The sequence below is a fragment of the Bos mutus genome, chromosome 20, assembly GCF_027580195.1.
Source record: "Bos mutus isolate GX-2022 chromosome 20, NWIPB_WYAK_1.1, whole genome shotgun sequence".
Classification (NCBI taxonomy): domain Eukaryota; kingdom Metazoa; phylum Chordata; class Mammalia; order Artiodactyla; family Bovidae; genus Bos; species Bos mutus.
The window spans coordinates 67,796,194-67,817,186 of record NC_091636.1 but is presented as its reverse complement, the minus strand read 5'-3'; the positions used below and the strand labels follow the sequence as shown (position 1 = coordinate 67,817,186).

The 20,993-nt window shown below is 45.6% G+C and overlaps 1 protein-coding gene across 1 annotated transcript in view; it reads left to right on the top strand.

Moving 5' to 3' along the window:
- Positions 1–1,024: 1,024 nt before the first annotated feature.
- ADAMTS16 (ADAM metallopeptidase with thrombospondin type 1 motif 16) overlaps positions 1,025–20,993 on the top strand; it is a 193,250-nt gene continuing 173,281 nt past the window's right edge. The window contains 3 exon segments of the mRNA XM_070357849.1: positions 1,025–1,251; positions 1,351–1,453; positions 11,841–12,166. Of these exon segments, the coding sequence (XP_070213950.1) occupies positions 1,132–1,251; positions 1,351–1,453; positions 11,841–12,166 (549 nt within the window). The 5' untranslated portion in view covers positions 1,025–1,131.

Here is a 20,993-nt window from a genome sequence, read left to right as displayed (position 1 = left end):
CAGCGCGCACACAGGCACGGCGGCGGACGCGGGAGGAAGGACACAGAAACCGGTTCTAATGCACATTCACGTACACCTAGCGCAGGTACGTGTGCGCTCACGTTCAAACACACACGTGCGTTCACACACAGAGCCATCAACAGGTGTAGAACCCGGGCTGGGCTGGTAGGCGGGCGGGTGGCGGCGCGTCCTCAGCCTCCTAGCGCGACTGACACAGCAGCGCAGGAACTGGCCCCGGCCCGCACCCACCCGCGAAGCCAAAGCCTTCCCTATCGGCTGCACGTAGGGCCCCAGCGGCCCCGGGACAGGCGCGCTCAGAGCAAGGCCAGTCCGCGGCGGCCAGGATCCCCGGAGCCCGGAGGCCCAGGGCCGACGGGACGGAGGCCGGAGCTTTCCCCACCCGCAGCGCCTGCCGAGTCGGCGGGCGATGCCTGTTCGCGTCCTCTGCTCTCAGACGCGCGCATCGGCCAGGAGGTCTGGGCACTCCTGTTTCACACTCGACCCCCCCCCCGCCCCGCCCCGCCCCCGGGGCGGAAGGGCAGGCCCAGGGGTTGCTGTCCCGCCGCTTGCCGGCGGGCGGCAGGTGTCGGCCTCTGGATGCGCAAGCCTGGCTCTCAGGAGTGGGGACCGGGGAGCGCCGGGGCGCCGCGCCGCGAGGTGCGAGCCCTGTCCAGCCGCGGACTGCAGGCCGGAGCGCTCGGGGCGGGCGGCCTCAAGCGGCTCACCGCCCCCACCCCGGGTCCCCCCGCCCCGGCCACCCGCGAGCCCACGGGACGGCCGGCCAGGCGCGCCGACTGCGAGCCCGGGAGCGCGCGGCTTCTCCCAGGTCCTCCTCTCCTCGCGCCCCACCCCGCCGCCCTCTCTCCTGCCTCTCCCCGTCCCCTCCCCTCGCCTGCCCTCCCCGTCTCTCCCACGGTGCGGGCGGGCGCTCCGCCGCCGCCCCCGCCGCCCCCGCGGCCGCCACTCCGCCCCCCGCGCGGCGCGGAGCCGCAGTAATAACCCCGGCGCGGGCGGCGCATCCACCGCAGGACACCGTGCTGCGTGCCGACCGGGCTGGTCCTCGGTGCCCGCTTCGCAGGGCCGCCGGGCTGGGGAGCCTCCCGCGGCCCGGGCCCCTCCGAGCGCCCCTAGATGGAGCCGTGCGTTCTCCCCGCGGCGGCGCAGCGCGGGCGGCGGACGCGGGGCGCGCTGGGCGGCCGGGCCATGCGGGTCCTCGGCCGCGCGGCGCTCTGGGTGCTGCTGCTGGCGCAGGTGGGTGTGCAGGTGGGTCCAGACGGCGCGGGCGGGGTTCCCCGGAGCCCCCCTCGCGCAGCCGGGTCTCACCGAGGTCTCGCCGCTGTTTTCCCGCAGGCACCTGCTTGCGCCGTGGGACCCGCAGCGGCCTCGCCCGGGAGCCCGAGCGTCCGGCGTCCTCCTGGACCCGCGGAGTGGCCGGGCTGGGGGGAAAAGGGCGGTAAGTCCGCGCGGGGCGGGAGGGTGGTTCGAACCTTTTCCGCGGAGCAGCTTGTAAACGCCCGAAGGCTGGTTTACAAAGCGCCGCGAAGGTTCCTAACTCAGGGAATTCCCTGTAAGACGCTGCGGCGCTTCGCCAGCGAACACCGCTGAGTCAACTTTCAGCAATATTTATATCATTTCCCAGTAAAACAGATGCGATTTACCAGGGTTATTACCATAAGCATTAGGGAAGAAAGCAAGGGAATGTATTTAGATGAAATAGAAGGGAGAAATAACCTAGGAGTTATATTAATGCAGACACCAAAGCGATTACAAAGCTTACAACGCCTTTCTCCATCCCCTCGTCCCCTCCTTCACCTGTTCCCTTTCTGGCCTTTTACAGCGAACACCCTCCATTGCCAGAAAACTAGAAACTAGAACAACCATAGGACCAAGCAGTCCCTCTGCTGGGCATATACCCTGCCTGCCTGCCTGTTCAGTCGTGTCCGACTCTTTGCTCCTGGTGGACTGTAGCCCACCAGGCTCCTCTCTTCATGGGATTCTCCAGGCAAGAATACTGGAGTGGGTTGCCATTGCTTTCTCCAGGGGATTTTCCCGACCCAGGGATGGAACTCAGGTCTCCGGCATGGGCGGGTGGATTCTTTATCACTGAGCCACCTGGGAAGCCAGAGCAGGAGACAAAAAGACAGCTGTTCTGCTCAGTAGTTACCACCTTAGCATCGAAAGTCATGCTCCTGGAGAGCTGGTAGGATGGGTAATCAGCGTCTTGTGACTTCATAAGTGAAGTGAAGTGAAGTCGCTCAGTCGTGTTCGACTCTGCGACCCCATGGACTGTAGCCCACCAGGGTCCTCTGTCCATGGGACTGTAAGAGCAGTGTCCAAGTCCATGCCTTGTTTTGACATAAAAGCAGGTCAGAACTTTGCAGTGTGTGGTTGTACTTTCTCTCCTCACAAGAGGCATTTATTATTTCATGTGTCAGGGGGAGAGACCTCCCTGTCCTCACCTGCTTTAGGGTAGATCAGAAAGCAGGTGTTTAATTTCAGTTGCTAGCTGGCTTTTCATCTGAACCCAGTCCATTGGCAGTTGCTGAATACGAATACTTTGCATCGATTCCAAGAAGAAATTGCCATCTCAAATGTTGTTAGTGACTTATAGAAGAAGAATCAGGTTTGATTATCCCATCATATTTTTTTCAGTAAACCTTAAAAAATGAGTTAATAATTCAGAACTCCTGAACGTAGCTTCTTAATAAAACTCCTAAAGACAATCATTGAATTATATGCATTAATTATTGAGATTCCGCCTGTAAGAGCCTGTAAAGTGATAAATGAAATGTGGGAACGTAGGACCTTTTCCAAATCCACCAGAGGGCACCAGCGGTAAATAATAGAAAACATTTCTGTCCCTGTATTTGCCAGAGTTATTTCAAGCTCACCTGTTTGGGCTTGCCCTCATCCTCAGCGTTTCTCTTACGTTTCATTCTAGTATGTAATGACTTACACTGTAGTTAATTGTCTTTCCCCACTTAAAAAGTAAGATTTTTTGAAAATTCTAGCTTTCTAGAATCATGAGAACTCCTGAAGGTCTCAGAAGAATTTTCAAAGTGTTTCTTAACATTTATGGGGTTTTCTGGGAGGTAAAAGCTTTGGAGATACAGAATCACCTCCAGGAGGAGAACCCAAGACATCCTGCCCAAGTGTGCCCTTCTCCCTGGAGGAGCATCCTGTGAACTGGACTCCAGCCTGGCAGGCACGTGGCTCTGGTCACCTAACTCCTCAGCTGGGGGTCACAAGCCCAGAGTTCCTGAAAGAACCAGTTAGCTGGCTTGGTTGGAACCTCATGGGGAAGGTGGGCGCCATCGTCAGGGAGGTTCTAGCCCAGGGGACACGCCGCCCCCTCATCTCCCACTGTGTGGGTGTTTCGGGTCCAGTTATAGATGGCTAACTTGAGAGAGTGAGTTTCAGTGGAAAGCTCCCACAGGATCAGGGAAAGACTCCTTGTGCTCAGCAGTGACCTCTTTCGACCTAGGATGGCAGAGATGGAATAGACTGTGTGATGCTGGGGTTAGCTGACTGCTAGATGTCTGGGGATGCCTTCAAAACCTGGAGGCTCAGATGATAAAAAATCCGCCTGCAATGCAGGAGACCCGAGTTTGAGCTCTGGGTCAGGAAGATGCCCTGGAGAACAGAATGGCAACCCACTTCAGTATCTTGCCTGGAGAATCCCATGGATGGAGGAGCCTGACAGGCTACAGTCTGTGACTTCACAAAGAGTCCGACATGACTGAGTGACTAACACTTTCTTTTCTTTCAAAACCTACATCTGGCTTTGAAATAACTCTTTTGGCCAAAAGGTTTGTTTAACACATATTTTAACCTCTATAGTCAATGTTCCTGGGTGTCTGGAGTAATTATGCAGTTAGAAATAGAACTCCATATATTCTGTGAGCAACAGTAGATATGTTCATTGAGATCAATTCTATTTTCAGACATTCGGTGCACCCCTTTCATTTTGGCTGATTCAGCATTGCTTTTCCTTAAGAGAAGACTTGAATGCTTTTTCTACAAATTAACCTTTGTCATAATAATAGCAGGTCTTTTTCAGAGCAAAGACAACAGCCATTCCTTTCTTCATGGGATCTTCCTGGCCGATGGGGTTGAACCCAGCTCTCCTGCACTGCGGGCAGTTCTTTACCATCTGAGCCACCAGGGAATCCCCAAAGATATAGCATGAGCTTGTTATTAATAACTTTTCAAAATCTAGGGTAAGCTAAGCTTCCAGGTCAAGGGTGGGAAGTTTTTAGAATTTTGTTTTGTTGAACAAGAGAGACCTGTGTGTGTGTGTGTGCATTCATAGTTTATATTGATTTATACTCACACATTCACATACCCTGAGACAGGGCAGGCTGGCCCAGTGCTTTGCTGGTAACTGTTTAACAACAGCTTCTTGGAGGCTCTGATTTGTCATGTGTTCTGGTTCCCATGGGCTAAATGCTCCCGCCGTGGCTGATGACAAGCTATGCGTGTGAGGCCCTGAACATGCAGTTAGGACTCAATGGACAAAATCCGTCCTCCAGAGCTGGCACCGGGCAGACCGTGTACACTCACAGGTGGGCCATGCATCATGCACTCAGTCTGAGACTGGACTCTCCCTAGACTTGGTGCTTAGTCAAAAACAGCTCTTGAAATCAAGTTGATCAGGGTGCTGACTGCAGCAGCCACGTGTGTGTTTCTTCTCCTTAAAAACGCCTCTGTAGGGCTGAGGTCTTATTTCAGGGATTCTAAAGGATCAGGAATCTCACTAATTTTTTTTTTTCTTGATTTTACAAGCCAGTAGTTTGGGGGATTATCATTTTAAACCTTAAGCTTGAGAGTTAGTTTGAAACTATCATTTTATACCAATGATATATCACTTTCTCTCGGAGTAGTAGTAAGTGGACAGGGGAGAAGCTCTGCTTACTCTGTTCATTCATAGAATTCTGTGGCTACGAGCCTCTGCACGGTCATCTACACAGAACTGACAGTGTGTATTTGATGCGGAGGACTGCTGCCTGATAGAAGAGCCAGGGTTTCCCCACCTTGGAGATGCTCTAGATCTCTTGTTGAGGCAGCCTGTCTTGTGCCTGGAAGAATATGTACCAACCTTGCTGGACTCACCCACTATACCCCCACAACACTGCCCTCTCCTTCTGCTTTCTGAAAACCAAAGTGTCCCCCAATGTCCCCAGCATCTCCTGGGGGTGGGGGAGGGGTAGCACCCCCGCTGAGAGCCACTGGGCTCAGTTTTCACTCCTGTTCCCCTTCATCCTGGGAAGGGACTGTGATTGGTGACAGTGAGCGGCTTCTCGGTTGTTGGAGCCAGTGTGCTGTGCGAGCACGCACCAGGTCTCCAGAGCTGACTCTTAACCTCATCAGGAAATTTGTGAGCTGGTTTGTTGAAAATCAAAAGAAACTTGCAGGGAAACCATCATGTTCTAAAGAAGATTAGGACTTCTCTGGGGCACCAGTGGTTAGCTTCCACTACAGGGGGCTTGGGTTCGATCCCTGGTCTGGGTACCAAGGTCCAGAGAATAGATAAACAAATAAAGTAACATAAAATAAAAAAAGACCAAAACTAAAACACTGAAATCTCATCACTTCCCAGTTTTTAAAGGTTTTGCTGTTGTTTATCCTCTTGACAATACTTGCCTGTGTCGCCTCTGAGCAGTGCCTTACCATCCCACCTTCTCTGGATGGCACACTGACTCAGTGAACTTGGGTGAACTCTGGGAGATGGTGAAAGACTGGGAGGCCAGGTGTGCTGCAGTCCTTAGGATCGCAAAGCGTCAGATATGATTTAGCGGCTGAGCGACAGCAGCATCTCCTCTGTATGGAGACGCTTTGTAACCATGTGCCACCTTGCAAACCTCTAAACTCCACGTTCAGTGATGTCGCCTGGGCAGTTGACATCAGCCTCGGTGGGAGTGTTTATACCATGGAAATTGGCAAATGCTTTCCACCAGGCCATCCCCCCACCCCACCCCCACCATAGCTGGTTGTGAAAGAAGCATCAGCAGAATGCTGTGTGTGTTTCTGTAAAAGAGGCTTAAAAGTTACTTTGAAAAAGAGTTGTGGTAGGTCCCCCTTCCCCATAAAGGATAAAGATTGTATGTCCTCCCAAGTAAAGGTCAGAAGAATATGACTTTATGTCATATGGGAACAATCTGATTTTTTGAATGGTAATCATCTTTTTATGTGCAATAAATCTGCTCGTTACCAGGGTTTGGAACAGTCCCCAGGCTTTGTCCTCATTCCAGAGCCTCTGTCGGGATGGAAACAGGCGGGTGTGAGGTGGAGACTCCCCAAGGGCTCGCAGGGCAGGAAGAAAGGTGTTAACACAGCCACATCACACTAGCTTTTCCCCTGAGTTCAGAAAGCGGGGTGAGGAAGGCAGTTGGGGAAACACAACTACATGAGCAAGAGCTTTTCCCTGTTTTTTGGAATGCCCAGGGACAGACTTCTTTTTATACAGTTCATGAGGTTCTCATGGAAAATTTACTGAATTGGTTTGCCATTCCTTCCCCCAGTGGACAGTGTATTAAAAAGCAAAGCCATCACTTTGCCAACAAAGGTCCATATAGTCAAGGCTATGGTCTTTCCAGTAGGCATGTACAGAGGTGAGAGTTGAACCATAAAGAAGGCTGAGCATTTAAAAATTGATGCTTTTCAGTTGTAGTGTTGAGAGTCCTTTGGACTGCAAGGAGATCAAACCAGTCCATCCTAAAGGAAATCAACCCTGAATAGTCATGGAAGGACTAATGCTGAAGATGAAATTCCAATACTTTGGCCACCTGATACAAAGAGCCAGCTCACTGGAAAAGACCCTGATTCTGGGAAAGATTGAAGGCAGAAGGAGAAGGGGGGTAACAGGATGAGATGGTTGGAAGGCATCATGCTTCAGTGGACATGAGCTTTGGCAAACTCAGGAGATGGAGAGGGACAGAGAGGTGTGTGCTGCAGCCCATGGGGTCGCAGTCAGACACGACTGAATGACTGACCAACTACAAGCAGTGACTGGGGTCACACACTTACACCAGGATATTAATACCTAATTTGTTTCCTCCCCTTTTAAAATTATTGCATAGAATTCAAGCAGGTTTGTTTTACTTTCTTGTTTTCCTAACTAAAATGTGAAATAATCACAGTGTATTCTCCCATATCAGACACCAGGGCCCTGCTTTGATAGATATTGCAAAGTTTGGTTGTCCATTGGCCAGTCAGCACCTGTTGACTGTCTAATCTGTATGGGCCCCAGATCACCAGTTACCTGGACGATGGGCCAGGTCTGTAAGCCCGCGAATAGCCCTCCAGGGGTTGACGTCAAAGCCCTTGACCCGAGGAAGCAGGAAGCCTGGGCTCAAACAGGCCATGGCCAAGAGTTCGGTTATGGGCTGAGTGCCGGGCCCTTGACACTCACCTTGCTGAGGAACTCATTACCAGGGGCTCTGCACAGTGCCTTATCATCCCCACCTTCTCTGCCTCGCCCAAACCAGACACTTGCTTTTATGACCATCCACTGGCTGCCACCCACTCTCTGTGGTCCAGTGTAACCCTTCAGATACCTGCCAGGATGGCCCAGGGACTTGTGGGCAAGTACCTATACCAAAAGAGCTTTGGTTGTTAAGGAAAATTTCTTTTTTCAGAAAAAGAGTTACTCAAGTACTGTTCCCACATGTGTGAGGGGTACTCATCACGTCTGATTCTTTTATGACCCCAGGGACTGTAGCCCTCCAGGCTCCTCTGTCCATGGGATTTTCCAGGCAAGGATACTGGAGTGGGTTGCCATTTCCACCTCCAGGAGATCTTCTTGACTCAGGGATTGAACTCATGTCTCTTGCATTGCAGGCCAATTCTTTACCACTATCGCCACCTAGCTAGTGGTTGTTCAGTCTCTCAGTTGTGTCTGACTCTTTGGGACGCCCCTGGACTGCAGCACGCCAGGATTCCCTGTCCTTCACCATCTCCCAGAGCTTGCTCAAACTCATGTCCATTGAGTCGGTGATGCCATCTCACCCTCTGTTGCCCCCTTCTCCTCTTGCCTTCAATCTTTCCCAGCATCAGGGTTTTTTCTAATGAGTCGGCTCTTCACCTCAGGTGGCCAAAGGATTGGAGTTTCAGCTTCAGTCCTTCCAATGAATATTCAGGGTTGATTTCCTTTGCCAACAAAGGTTCGTCTAGTCCAGGCTATGGTTTTTCCTGGGGTCATGTATGGATGTGAGAGTTGGACTGTGAAGAAGGCTGAGCACCGAAGAATTGATGCTTTTGAACTGTGGTGTTGGAGAAGACTCTTGAGAGTCCCTTGGACTGCAAGGAGATCCAACCAGTCCATTCTGAAAGAGATCAGCCCTGGGATTTCTTTGGAAGGAATGATGCTAAAGCTGGCCACCTCATGCGAAGAGTTGACTCATTGGAAAAGACTCTGATGCTGGGAGGGATTGGGGGCAGGAGGAGAAGGGGACGACAGAGGATGAGATGGCTGGATGGCATCACTGACTGGATGGACATGAGTCTGAGTGAACTCCGGGAGTTGGTGAGGGACAGGGAGGCCTGGCGTGCTGCGATTCATGGAGTCGCAAAGAGTTGGACATGACTGAGCGACTGATCTGATCTGATTTGATCTCCTTACAGTCCAGGGGACTCTCAAGGGTATTTTCCAACACCACAGTTCAAAAGCATCAGTTCTTCAGCACTCAGCTTTCTTTATGGTCCAACTTTCACATCCATATATGACTACTGGAAAAACCATAGCTTTGACTAGACAGACCTTTGTTGGCAAAGTAATGTCTCTGCTTTTTAATATGCTGTACAGATTTGCCATAACTTTTCTTCCAAAGAGCAAGCAGCTTTTAATTTCATGGCTGCAGTCACCATCTTCAGTGATTTTGGAATCCAAGAAAGCAAAGTCTGTAACTGTTTCCATTGTTTCCCCATCTTTTTGCCACAAAGTGATTGGACCAGATGCTATGATCTTAGTTTTTTGAATGTTGAGTTTTAAGCCAGCTTTTTCAATCTCCTCTTTTACCTTTATCATGAGGCTCTTAGTTCCTCTTCTCTTTCTGCCATAAGGGTAATGTCATCTGCATATATGAGATTATTGATAATTTATCCCGACAATCTTGATTCCAGCTTGTGCTTCATCCAGCCCAGTATTTCACATGATGTACTTTGCATAGAAGTCAAATAAATAAGCAGGATGACAACATACAGCTTTGACATACTCCTTTCCCAGTTTGGAAGCAGTCTGTTGTTCCATCTGGCTCTAACTGTTGCTTCTTGACCTACATACAGATTTCTCAGGAAGTAGGTAAGATGGTCTGGTATTCACATCTCTTTCAGAATTTGCTGTAGTTTATTGTGATCCACACAGTCAAAGACTTAAGTGTAGTCAATGAAACAGAAGTAAATGTTTTTCTGGAACTCTCTTGCTTTTTCTATGTTCCAACAGATGCTGGCAATTTGATCTCTGATTCCTCCACCTTTTCTAAATCCAGCTTGAACATCTGGAAGTTCTCTGTTCACATACTGTTGAAGCCTGGCTTGGAGAATTTTGAGCATTACTTTACTAGCATGTGAAATGAGGGCAATTGTGCAGTAGTTTGAGCATTCTTTGGCATTGCCTTTCTTTGGGATTGGAATGAAAACTGGCCTTTTCCAGTCCTGTGGTCACTGCTGTGTTTTCCAAATTTGCTGCAACATTGAGTGCAGCACTTTCACAGCAACATCTTTTAGGATTTGAAATAGCTCAGCTGGAATTCCATCACCTCCACTAGCTTAGTTAGTAGTGATGCTTCCTGAAGCCCACTTAATTTTGTACTCCAGGATGTCTGGCTCTAGGTGAGTGATCACACCATTGTGGTTATCTGGGTCATTAATATCTTTTTTGTATAGTTCTTCTTTACAAAAGGCATTGATCACTGCCTTCGTAAGTGATCAATGCAAAGAAATAAGGGAAAACAATAGAATGGAAAAGACTAGAGAGCTCTTCAAGAAAATTAGAGATACAAAAGGGACATTTCATACGATGATGGGTACAATAAAGGACAGAAATGGTATGGACCTAACAGAAACAGAAGATATTAAGAAGAGGTGGCAAGAATAAACATAAAAACCTAGCTAGGATTGTTCGCCAAATGACCAAATGCCACTTCTGTAGGACAATGTTTTACTTTACATTATGACTCCAGGAAACATGTCCAACCCATGCAAAAGGACCAGTTATTAAGCATCAAACTGTCTCCTGAGAACACTTATTGGTGGAGGACCCGGATGAGAATATCAGGACCAAGTCTTGTCCTACATGTAAGAGGAGGTTGCATCCTGTCTTTCAGGTCTGAGCACCATGGTGTAGGTCTAGTCCTCTGGTGCTGGGGTCTGACACCCCTTTCAAAGGCATCTTAGAGGGAATTTGGAGAAGGCCCATGTCTTTCTTGTCTATTTCCTGGTGTTCAGACAAAATGCAGGCTAGATAGCAAGTCTTCTCCAAAGCTGTGCAGGCCCATTGCTAGTACACAGATAGAGAGACACGCAAAATATGTTTAAATGTTTGAAAGATGTAAATCAAACCAATACATTGGCTAAAATATTTCATAGCCTCAGCTTTGATAAATCTGCCTTCAGATCTTCCTGGGTGGTGCTAGTGATAAGGAATCCACCTGCCAATGCGGGAGACACAAGAGATATGGGCCCAGTCCCTGGGTTGGGAAGATCCCTTGCAGAAGGGAATATCTACCCTCTCCAGTATTCTTGCCTGGAGAATCCCATGGGCAGAGGAGCATGGTGAACTATAGTCCAGGAGGTCACCAAGAGTTGGACAGGACTGAGCATGTCCGACTTCGGCAAACTGACCTTCACATGGTCTAAAAGCCCAGGTTCAAGCTTAGAGCATGGCAGTTCAGGAAGATACGATCCCTGGTGTAAAGCCCACCCCATGTCTGTGGTCTACATTCTGTCCCTCTGCCCAGAAAAAACTGCTCCCTGACCTCTCGATGGCAGAGATGATGTGTTAATGGTGGGGATGAAAGAGAGAATTTTGATCCAAGCAATGAAAAATAAGCGATGCTTGTTTTTATCTTTCTGACTTACTTCATTCTGTAAAACAGGCTTTAGGTTCGTCCACCTCATGAGAACTGACTCAAATACCTTCCTTTTTATAGCTGAGCAATATTCCATTTTATGTATATACCGTATCTTCTTTATCCATTCATCTGTTGGTGGACATCTAGGTTGCTTCCCTATCCTGGCTACTGTAAATAGTGCTGCAGTGAACACCAGGATAGAAGACCCCCCAGAGAAAGGAATGGCTACTCACTCCAGTATTCTTGCCTGGAGAATACCATGGAAAGAGGAGCCTGGTGGGCTACAGTCCTTGGGGTTGCAAAGAGTCGGACATGAATCTTGTTAATTGGTCTCGGAAACATTATCAGTATTTTTAAGCTAAAATTTCTTATCAGTGGAATGAAGATGTTGGTAAAAGACAATATGACTAAAAGAATGTTTAAGGATATAAAAATGATTACTTATTATAATTATTCTAGTGATCCAAAAAGCCCAGTCTTAGCTTCATTTGGTCTGTAATCTCTTTCTCCTTAGAAGTGTCATAGCAATTGCTGGATTGGTAATATCACATTATAGGGACAACAGTGACTTCCCCAAAGGCCCCTTTTAAGATTTCCCCTTTAAACTCTGATTTTATGCATTCAGTTTGGATTTGAACGGGTGGAGGTTGACATTTCCACCATCTTTCTTGCTGGGTGAAAATATCATCCAGTGTAAATTATATTTGAAGATTTCTTGGTCCTTTTCAGAACTCTGAAATTACTCAGCCACACATCCTCTCTTGATTTCAGACTATGAGCTGGTGTCTCCCTACGAGGTTGACCACAAGGGCAACTACGTGTCCCATGAAATCACCCACCCCCAGAGGAGGAAAAGGGCTCTGGCCCAGCTCGGAGTTGACTCTCTGCACCTTCGGCTGAAAGGCTTCAGGCATGACTTCCACCTGGATCTGAAAGCCTCCAGCAAGCTGGTGGCACCTGGATTTCTCATCCAGACTTTGGGAAAGCAGGGCACGAAGTCGGTGCAGGCTTTCCCACCCGAGGATTTCTGTTTTTATCAAGGCTCCTTGCGATCCCACAAAAATTCCTCAGTGGCTCTTTCGACCTGCAAAGGATTGGTGAGTACAGCTCATGCCGCTGATCATGAAGTGATGGGGACATGGAAAAGGGGACAAGCGACAATATTTCCCTTGTACTTTGGGTTGTTCTCCCACCACTGCAGTACAGACTTCTCTGATTTGTCAAAGCAGGAGGAAAAACTGCCAAGAGGTACTTTCTAAAATATGCTGGGTTGCGTCCTTTCCCTGCTTGGAAGCAGCGTGAAGGTCCTGACTTCTGTTGTTTTTATTCTACAGTGAGTGAGGCTTGAAAACTGTATATAAGAACTTATGGACAAGTCTGAAGGCTGTGACTTCTTCAGGGTTATTGGTTCTGACTTATTGGTTCCTTAAACAGGTTTCTCACTTACTAGCACTGGAGGATTGTCTTAATTTTGAACAGAACAATGGCATTCAACTGATTGGCCATGTGGGCTATTCGATCTAGTGCTTGAAAATGCCTTATTTCTGTCATTCTGCTGTTGGTGACATATTTACAGATTTGAGCATTCATTTCAAACGTAGTAATGAGTCGATGGCAGGGCAGAGCTGGTCTTACTGGGCTGGTGATGCTATGGTGTTTTCTTCTTGTCCTTAGTATCTGAACTGAAATGAAACATTCACTCAGTCATGTCTGACTCTGCGACCCCATGGACTGTCTGCCAAGCTCCTCTGTCCATGGAATTCTCCAGGCAAGAATACTGGAGTGGGTAGCCATTCCCTTCTACAGGAGTTCTTTCTGACCCAGGAGTTGAACATGGGTGTCCTGCTTTGCTGGCAGATTCTTTACCATCTGAGCCACCAGAGAAGCCTACTATCTAAATTAGCCATTAAACATCTTCGATACTGCAGGTGGTCCTCTTTGCTCCAAACCCAGAGTTTGGAGCATCAGGTCAACTTGAAAAGGTACCTGAATCCCTCAGGCTGACCTAAGCTGAAGTCTTAATGGCTTGTCTTTTACTTTTCTTAAAATATTTCCATTTTAGAAGACAAAAGCTTAGAAGATGCTTAAATTCTTGGACACAAGCTAATTAGTCAGACACATATGGGGGAAGCATGACATAAGTAGCAAGCTGAAAACAATGTGTGGTCAAAGCAATAAGATCTTGATCGTGTTTGGCAACCAGGTTTTTGTACATTTGTTACATCTCCAGAAAATCATCTAAGTCTGTCTTATTCCTTTCCCTGTTTGGAAAGAGAATTCAGACTCTACATCTTGTAAGGATTTTGTGTGCGTGTACATGAATACTAGATGCTGAAGGGGCATTCAAAGTTAATTCCTTGAAATACTAAATATGTGAAAATGCTGTGTCCTGTGAATTAAAAAATATATATATTAGCATTCTGCTTTTTAGGGAGAATTTGGTATGGTCTGGGCTCATGTCTACTATCTTTGGAAAGGCTTTTGGATTGAGAACGGATACAGTGGAGAATTGTCAGGGGTAGGCTGGTGGTGACTTGGCACGCTTGTTGAGCATGAAGACGGCGTGGTCAGCTTCTCCCATTGTTCTCTTGAGAAGCATAGATCTTCCTTAATGAAAGAGCTATAACTCTTCATATAAGGCTCCAAAGGAAGATTCCTTGGCTTTCTTCAACAAAGGCTCAGACCAGGCATGGGAGCCATCTTTGTGGTAGGGAGGTGCACCATGCCCTTCACAGCACCCTTGAATTTGTTTGTGGAGGCTGAGTAAGGCACTGGCTCCCTACTAACCCAGCAGGGGCACAGGCTCATGGATGCCTTGGGTCTTGTGAGCCAAGGCTTTTCCATGATGGCTGAGCTGTGCCCTGGAGTCTGTCCCATGAATAGAGTTGGTTGGCAGCAGCTTGAGATTTCTGGCTCTCTTTGAACTCAGTGGGAGTTAACACCAAAAGCTGTAAATGACAACTACATAAAAGATAGCGAAAGGAACAGAAAAAGACTCCTCTGCATAATAAACGTTGGAATTTAATACTTTGGTGACTGGAATGGAAAGCTGTGTGCTTTCACTATTAATCTTCCAAATACCTTAGTTCCAGCTAAAGTGATATTTTGTCCATAGAGTGTGGACATGACCTCATACATGACCTCAGTTAGACTTAGGAGTGTGCATTTCAGGGGCATTTACCATATGATAGGACAAATCAAAGGCATTATAAGGAAGAAAAAAGGAGGGTTAAGAAGTCCTCTATCTTTAGCCCGATAATAAAATTATTGAATGGAGATGCCCCATGAATCGCTGCCAAGTCTGTGATTTCCTTCCTTGATTGATGGTTACCCCATCCCTCCTCTTCCAAACCTGTTAACACATGAAGAAAAATAGCATACCTTTTATATTACATGATGCTGCCTTTTTTTGTTATTGTTATTCTTGGTTCTTTCAGGTTCTAATTAAAGGTCCAGGTGAATATCAGTTAAGCCCTTTTTTACTGGGTTTCTAGATAACGCAGTGATCTGATGGGAGTCAGGAGTGTGGTTCTGATTTATAGTAAGTACATACTCCTAAAGAAGAAAGACAAAACCAAAATGAACATTTCGTTTTTAATTGTCTGTGAATAGTGAATGTGCTTCAGAAGTGTGCCTCGCCAGAGCCTATCAGAGTTGGGTCCAAGGAATGCATTGTCTGATGAGAGAAGCCAGAGGTAGTTAATTTGCTGTAGAGTGATAAAATAAAGACAGATATGGGTGTTAGGAGAACTGAAATGAAGACGCCTCGCTCTAAGCGGTGAGGGGCAGCAGTGCCAGAGTAGTCTTCTGGAGGGAACATTGTGCAAGCCGAATCCTTATTGTAGAATTGGAGTGTGATGCTTGTGAATGGAGGAGTCACAGGCAGTCTCGGGGAAGATCATGAACATCAGTCAAGCTCATGGGTCCTTGGTAACACCATCCATGAGTATTTGGAGTTAATATTTGTATATGAAGCCCAAGTATAGTAAACTGAATAAGATCTGGAAGCCCTAAAATGACTTCTAGAGTCACTCTGGTGTTGCCAAGAGTATATTGACTCATTTTGCTAAATAAGGTTAATAAAAAAATAGTATCTGCTGTACTTACATCTCTACCAAAATAACATCAGAAAGCTGTTCTGATTACTAGTCACAAGCACATAAATGTGTGCCACACAGTAGGTGCTCTTCAATATTTGTTAAATAATGGATGGAATTATGGGGCTAATTACACCATAAGAAACAACGATGACCATAACAGTAGCAGAAGGAACAACAGTAACTTACTGAATGTTATTTGCCAAAGACTTCCTAATAGCTTCCCATTTATTATCTCATTTCAGTTCAGTTCAGTCTCTCAGTCATGTCCGACTCTTTGTGACCCCATGAATCGCAACACGCCAGGCCTCCCTGTCCATCATCTACTCCCGAAGTTCACTCAAACTCACATCCATCGAGTCAGTGATGCTATCAAGCCATCTCATCCTCTGCCGTCCCCTTCTCCTCCTGCCCCCAATCCTTCCCAGCATCAGAGTCTTCTCCAATGAGTCAACTCTTCGCATGAGGTGGCCAAAGTACTGGAGTTTCAGCTTTAGCATCATTCCTTCCAAAGAACACCCAGGGCTGATCTCCTTTAGAATGGACTGGTTGGATCTCCTTGCAGTCCAAGGGACTCTCAAGAGTCTTCTCCAACACCACAGTTCAAAAGCATCAATTCTTTGGCGCTCAGCTTTCTTCACAGTCCAACTCTCACATCCATACATGACCACTGGAAAAACCATAGCCTTGACTAGATGGACCTTTGTTGGCAAAGTAATGTCTCTGCTTTTCAATATGCTATCTAGGTTGGTCATAACTTTCCTTCCAAGGAGTAAGTGTCTTTTAATTTCATGGCTTCAGTCATAATCTGGAGTGATTTTAGAACCCCCCAAAAAATAAAGTCCACTGTTTCCCCATCTATTTCCCATGAAATGGTGGAACCAGATGCCATGATCTTACTTTTCTGAATGTTGAGCTTTAAGCCAACTTTTTCACTCTCCTCTTTCACTTTCATCAAGAGGTTCTTTAGTTCTTCTTCACTTTCTGCCATAAGGGTGGTGTCATCTGCATATCTGAGGTTATTGATATTTCTCCCTACAATCTTGATTCCAGCTTGTGTTTTTTCCAGCCCAGCGTTTCTCATGATGTACTCTGCATATAAGTTAAATAAGCAGGGTGACAATATACAGCCTTGACGAACTCCTTTTCCTATTTGGAACCAGTCTGTTGTTCCATGTCCAGTTCTAACTATTGCTTCCTGACCTGCATATAGGTTTCTCAAGAGGCAGGTCAGGTGCTCTGGCATTCCCATCTCTTTCAGAATTTTCCACAATTTATTGTGATCCACACAGTTAAAGGCTTTGGCATAGAAAGCAGAAATAGATGTTTTTCTGGAACTCTCTTGCTTTTTCGATGATCCAGCGGATGTTGGCAATTTGATCTCTGGTTCCTCTGCCTTTTCTAAAACCAGCTTGGACATCTGGAAGTTCACAGTTCACGTATTGCTGAAGCCTGGCTTGGAGAATTTTGAGCATTACTTTACTAGTTTGTGAGATGAGTGCAATTGTGTGGTAGTCTGAACATTCTTTGGCATTGCCTTTCTTTTGGATTGGAATGAAAACTGACCTTTTCCAGTCCTGTGGCCACTGCTGAGTTTTCCAAATTTGCTGGCATATTGAGTGCAGCACTTTCACAGCATCATCTTTCAGGATTTGAAAGAGCTCAACTGGAATTCCATCACCTCCACTACCTTTGTTCGTAGTGATGCTTTCTAAGGCCCACTTGACTTCATATTCCAGGATGTCTGGCTCTAGATCAGTGATCACACCATCGTGATTATCTGGGTCGTGAAGATCTTTTTTATACAGTTCTTCTGTGTATTCTTGCCATCTCTTCTTGATATCTTCTGCTTCTGTTAGGTCCATACCATTTCTGTCCTTTATCAGTCTCATCTTTGCATGAAATGTTCCTTTGGTATCTCTGATTTTCTTGATGCGATCTCTAGTCTTTCCCATTCTGTGGTTTTCCTCTATTTCTTTGCATTGATCGCTGAAGAAAGCTTTCTTATCTCTTCTTGCTATTCTTTGGAACTCTGCATTCAGATGTTTGTATCTTTCCTTTTCTCCTTTGCTTTTCACTTCTCTTCTTTTCACAGCTATTTGTAAGGCCTCCCCAGACAGCCATTTTGCTTTTTCGCATTTCTTTTCTATGGGAATGGTCTTGATCCCTGTCTCCTGTACAATGTCATGAACTTCAGTCCATAGTTCATCAGACACTCTGTCTATCAGATCTAGGCCCTTAAATCTATTTCTCACTTCCACTGTATAATCATAAGGGATTTGATTTAGGTCATACCTGAATGGTCTAGTGGTTTTCACTACTTTCTTCAATTTAAGTCTGAATTTGGCAATAAGGAGCTCATGATCTGAGCCACAGTCAGCTCCCAGTCTTGTTTTTGCTGACTGTATAGAGCTTCTCCATCTTTGGCTGCAAAGAATATAATCAATCTGATTTCGGTGTTGACCATCTGGTGATGTCCAAGTGTAGAGTCTTCTCTGGTGTTGTTGGAAGAGGGTGTTTGCTATGACCTGTGCGTTCTCTTGGCAAAACTCTGTTAGCCTTTGCCCTGCTTCATTCCATATTCCAAGGCCAAATTTGCCTATTACTCCAGGTGTTTCTTGACTTCCTACTTTTGCATTCCAGTCCCCTATAATGAAAAGGATATCTTTTGGGGGGTGTTAGTTCTAAAAGGCCTTGTAGGTCTTCATAGAACCATTCAACTTCAGCTTCTTCAGCGTTACTGGTTGTGGCATAGACTTGGATTACTGTGATATTGAATGGTTTGCCTTGGAAATGAACAGAGATCATTCTGTTGTTTTTGAGATTGCATCCAAGTACTGCATTTCAGACTCTTTCATTGACCATGATGGCTACTCCATTTCTTTTAAGGGATTCCTGCCCACAGTAGTAGATATAATGGTAATCTGAGTTAAATTCACCCATTCCAGTCCATTTTAGTTCTCTGATTCCCAGAATGTCAAATGCAGTCTTGCCATCTCCTGTTTGACCTCTTCCAATTTGCCTTGATTCATAGACTTAACATTCCAGGTTCCTATGCAATATTGCTCTTTACAGCATTGGACCTTGCTTCTGTCACCAGTCACATCACATTATCTCACTTAGCCTAATGATATCTCTAAGAGATAGGTACTATTTTTAAGAGCTTTATTAATATATAATTTATATGTCAACAGAGTTTCACCCCTTGAAAATGTATAATTTGATGTTTTTTTTTTTTTAGTATATTCTCTGACTTGTGCAAACATTACCACAAACTGAGACATTTACATCATCCCCAAAAGAAACTTTTGTATAGTCCAGTCCCTCTCATTTCTCTGAAACCTTCATCAGTCAGTCGTAGACACCAATTAGTGTAACATTCTGTGTTTATAGATTGCCCTACTCTGGACATTTCTGATAAATGGAGGCATTGACTTTTCTGACTAGCTTCTTTCATTTAGTATACAGAATACAAGATTCATCCATGTTGTAACATGTTTAAAGCCTTCATTATTTTTATTGGTAAATAATCCTTTGTATACATACACCACTTTTTATTTTGATGTCTATCAGTTGATAGGCATTGTTTGTATTTTCTTTGGTTATGTGAATGGTGTTGCTATAAACATTTGTGTACAAGCTTTTGTGTAGACATAAGTTTTCATTTCTCTTGAGTATATACCTGGAAGTGCAATTGCTAGATCAAATGGGAATTCTGTGCTTAATATTTATCAGATTCTGAACCATTTTTTCACAGTAGCTGCACCATTTTGCATCTATCCAGCAATGTATAAGTATTCCAGTTTCTCCACATTCTTGAAAACGTTTGTTCTTGTCCATCTCTTCTTCTTAGAGACATCCGAGTGGATATGAAGCGTTATCTTGCTCCGAATTTGCTTTGCTAGGTGGAGATGATCGGTTGACAGTTTCTTTCAGTTTTCATTGTTTGCTGTGTGCTTTTCCATCCGCATTTGCATATTCCATCCTGCCGCCGTTGGCATTGTTTCTGTTAAGAAGTCTTCTATTTATCTCACTGTAGTTTTGTTATTCATAAAGCATTGGGGGTTTCTGCTCTTGTTGCTGCTCTCAATGGGTCTTTGTCTTTCAACATTATTATATGCTGTGTATAGATGTGCGTATGGTTGAGTTTATCCTTCTTAGAATTATATGAGCTCCCTGAATATTCATATTAATATTTTCCCTCAATTTGAAAAGTATTTGACCACTGTTTCCTCAACTATGTTTTCCTTCTCCTTTCTTTCCTCTCCTTTGGTACTCTTGCTCTTCATATATTGGTGTGTTTAATGATGTAGCACTTTTCTCTGAGGTTCCACTCATTTTTCTTCATTCATTTTCCTCTGTGCTCCTCAAATGTATGATCTCAATTGATTGATCACCAAGCTTACTGATTCTCTGCTAGCAGTTCAAATCTATTATTAAGCTTCTGTAGTAAATTTTTTTATTTGGAAAGTGTACTTTTCAACTTCAATTTGGTTCTTTTTATAATTTCTCTTATTCTGTACTTTATGAGATATTGCTATTAGGCCTTTCTTTAATACTTTGGACATGGTTTCCTTTGGTTCTTTAAATATATTTGTAACAGTGACTTTGGAGTGAGTGTTTGTCTACTAAGTTAAACACCTAGATCCCTTTAGAGGCAGTTTCCATTTCTTCTTTCTTTTCCTGTGTATGGGTCACACTTTTCTGTTTTGTGTGTGTGTGTGTGTGTGTGTTTTCTCATAATTTCTTTGCTGAATACTGAGCATTGTAGATAATATATCTTAGCAACTCTCGATACTCTGAGACTGACCATATGCCACCACTCAAGTGATTGTTGCTGTTGCTTTCTTTCTTGCTTGTTTAGTGACTAGATCAGTGAAGTCTGTTTTCTTTGCAATATGCAGCCTGCAATGTGGCCTCTCAGAGAGTGCAGAGTTAGGGCATGTGCACAATCTTTCTGAAAGCCTGTGCTAATCTGCCTCTATTGGTATCACACCCAGCTCTTAGCCTACATTAACTACTAGGTGATCTTTTTGCATTATTTTTAATAGCATGCTTGGTCTTGAATTGCTCCACAGTCTAATTTGATTACAGAAGAGCTTTTCAGGACTAGGATGCGGCCAGTTACTGAGATTACTCCAACAGCAGGAAGAATCCTCTTGTCTTTTTCCCTAAATCTCTCTGCTAAACTTCCAGTTGGGGTACTGTTTCATTTATTGGTATGTGTATCATGGAGCAATCAGCTTTCTCTTAATTGCGTGCCTAAAGAATACCCATTATTTTTTATAATGCTGTTAGGCATAACTTTCACAGTCTGTTCCAAATAGAATCATTCCTTTAAAGTGAGCTTCTTGTTCATAGAACTTGTTTTTCCTCCTGGGAAAAATCTGTGTGCCTGTAAAGGAGCTGGAACTGATATATACTTTTCCTTCCAAAGTAACACCCCTATCTCTGAGTGGAGCTCTGGATGCTAATAGTAGCTCCTGGCTGTGTCTACTTTGGTTCCAAACATGAAATCCTTACTATACAAAGGTTCTAGGTTGGAGGGGTTCCAGGATCTGTTATTCTCAGCCTGCTGAGCCTGATGTAGAGCTTCCATCCTGTGATCAGGGGTTTCTTCAGTTCAGTTGCTAAGCCATGTCCAAGTCTTTGTGACCCCATGGAGTGCAGCACACCAGGCTTCCCTGTCTATCACCAAATCTTGAGGAGTGGTGGGGGTGGCTTAGCAGAAGGCAAATCAGCTTACATATCCATGCCTGTCCTTAATAGAGTTTCTGCAATATAGAACTGTGGTGGGGGTGGGGGTCTCCCTAGCATTCCAGAGGTT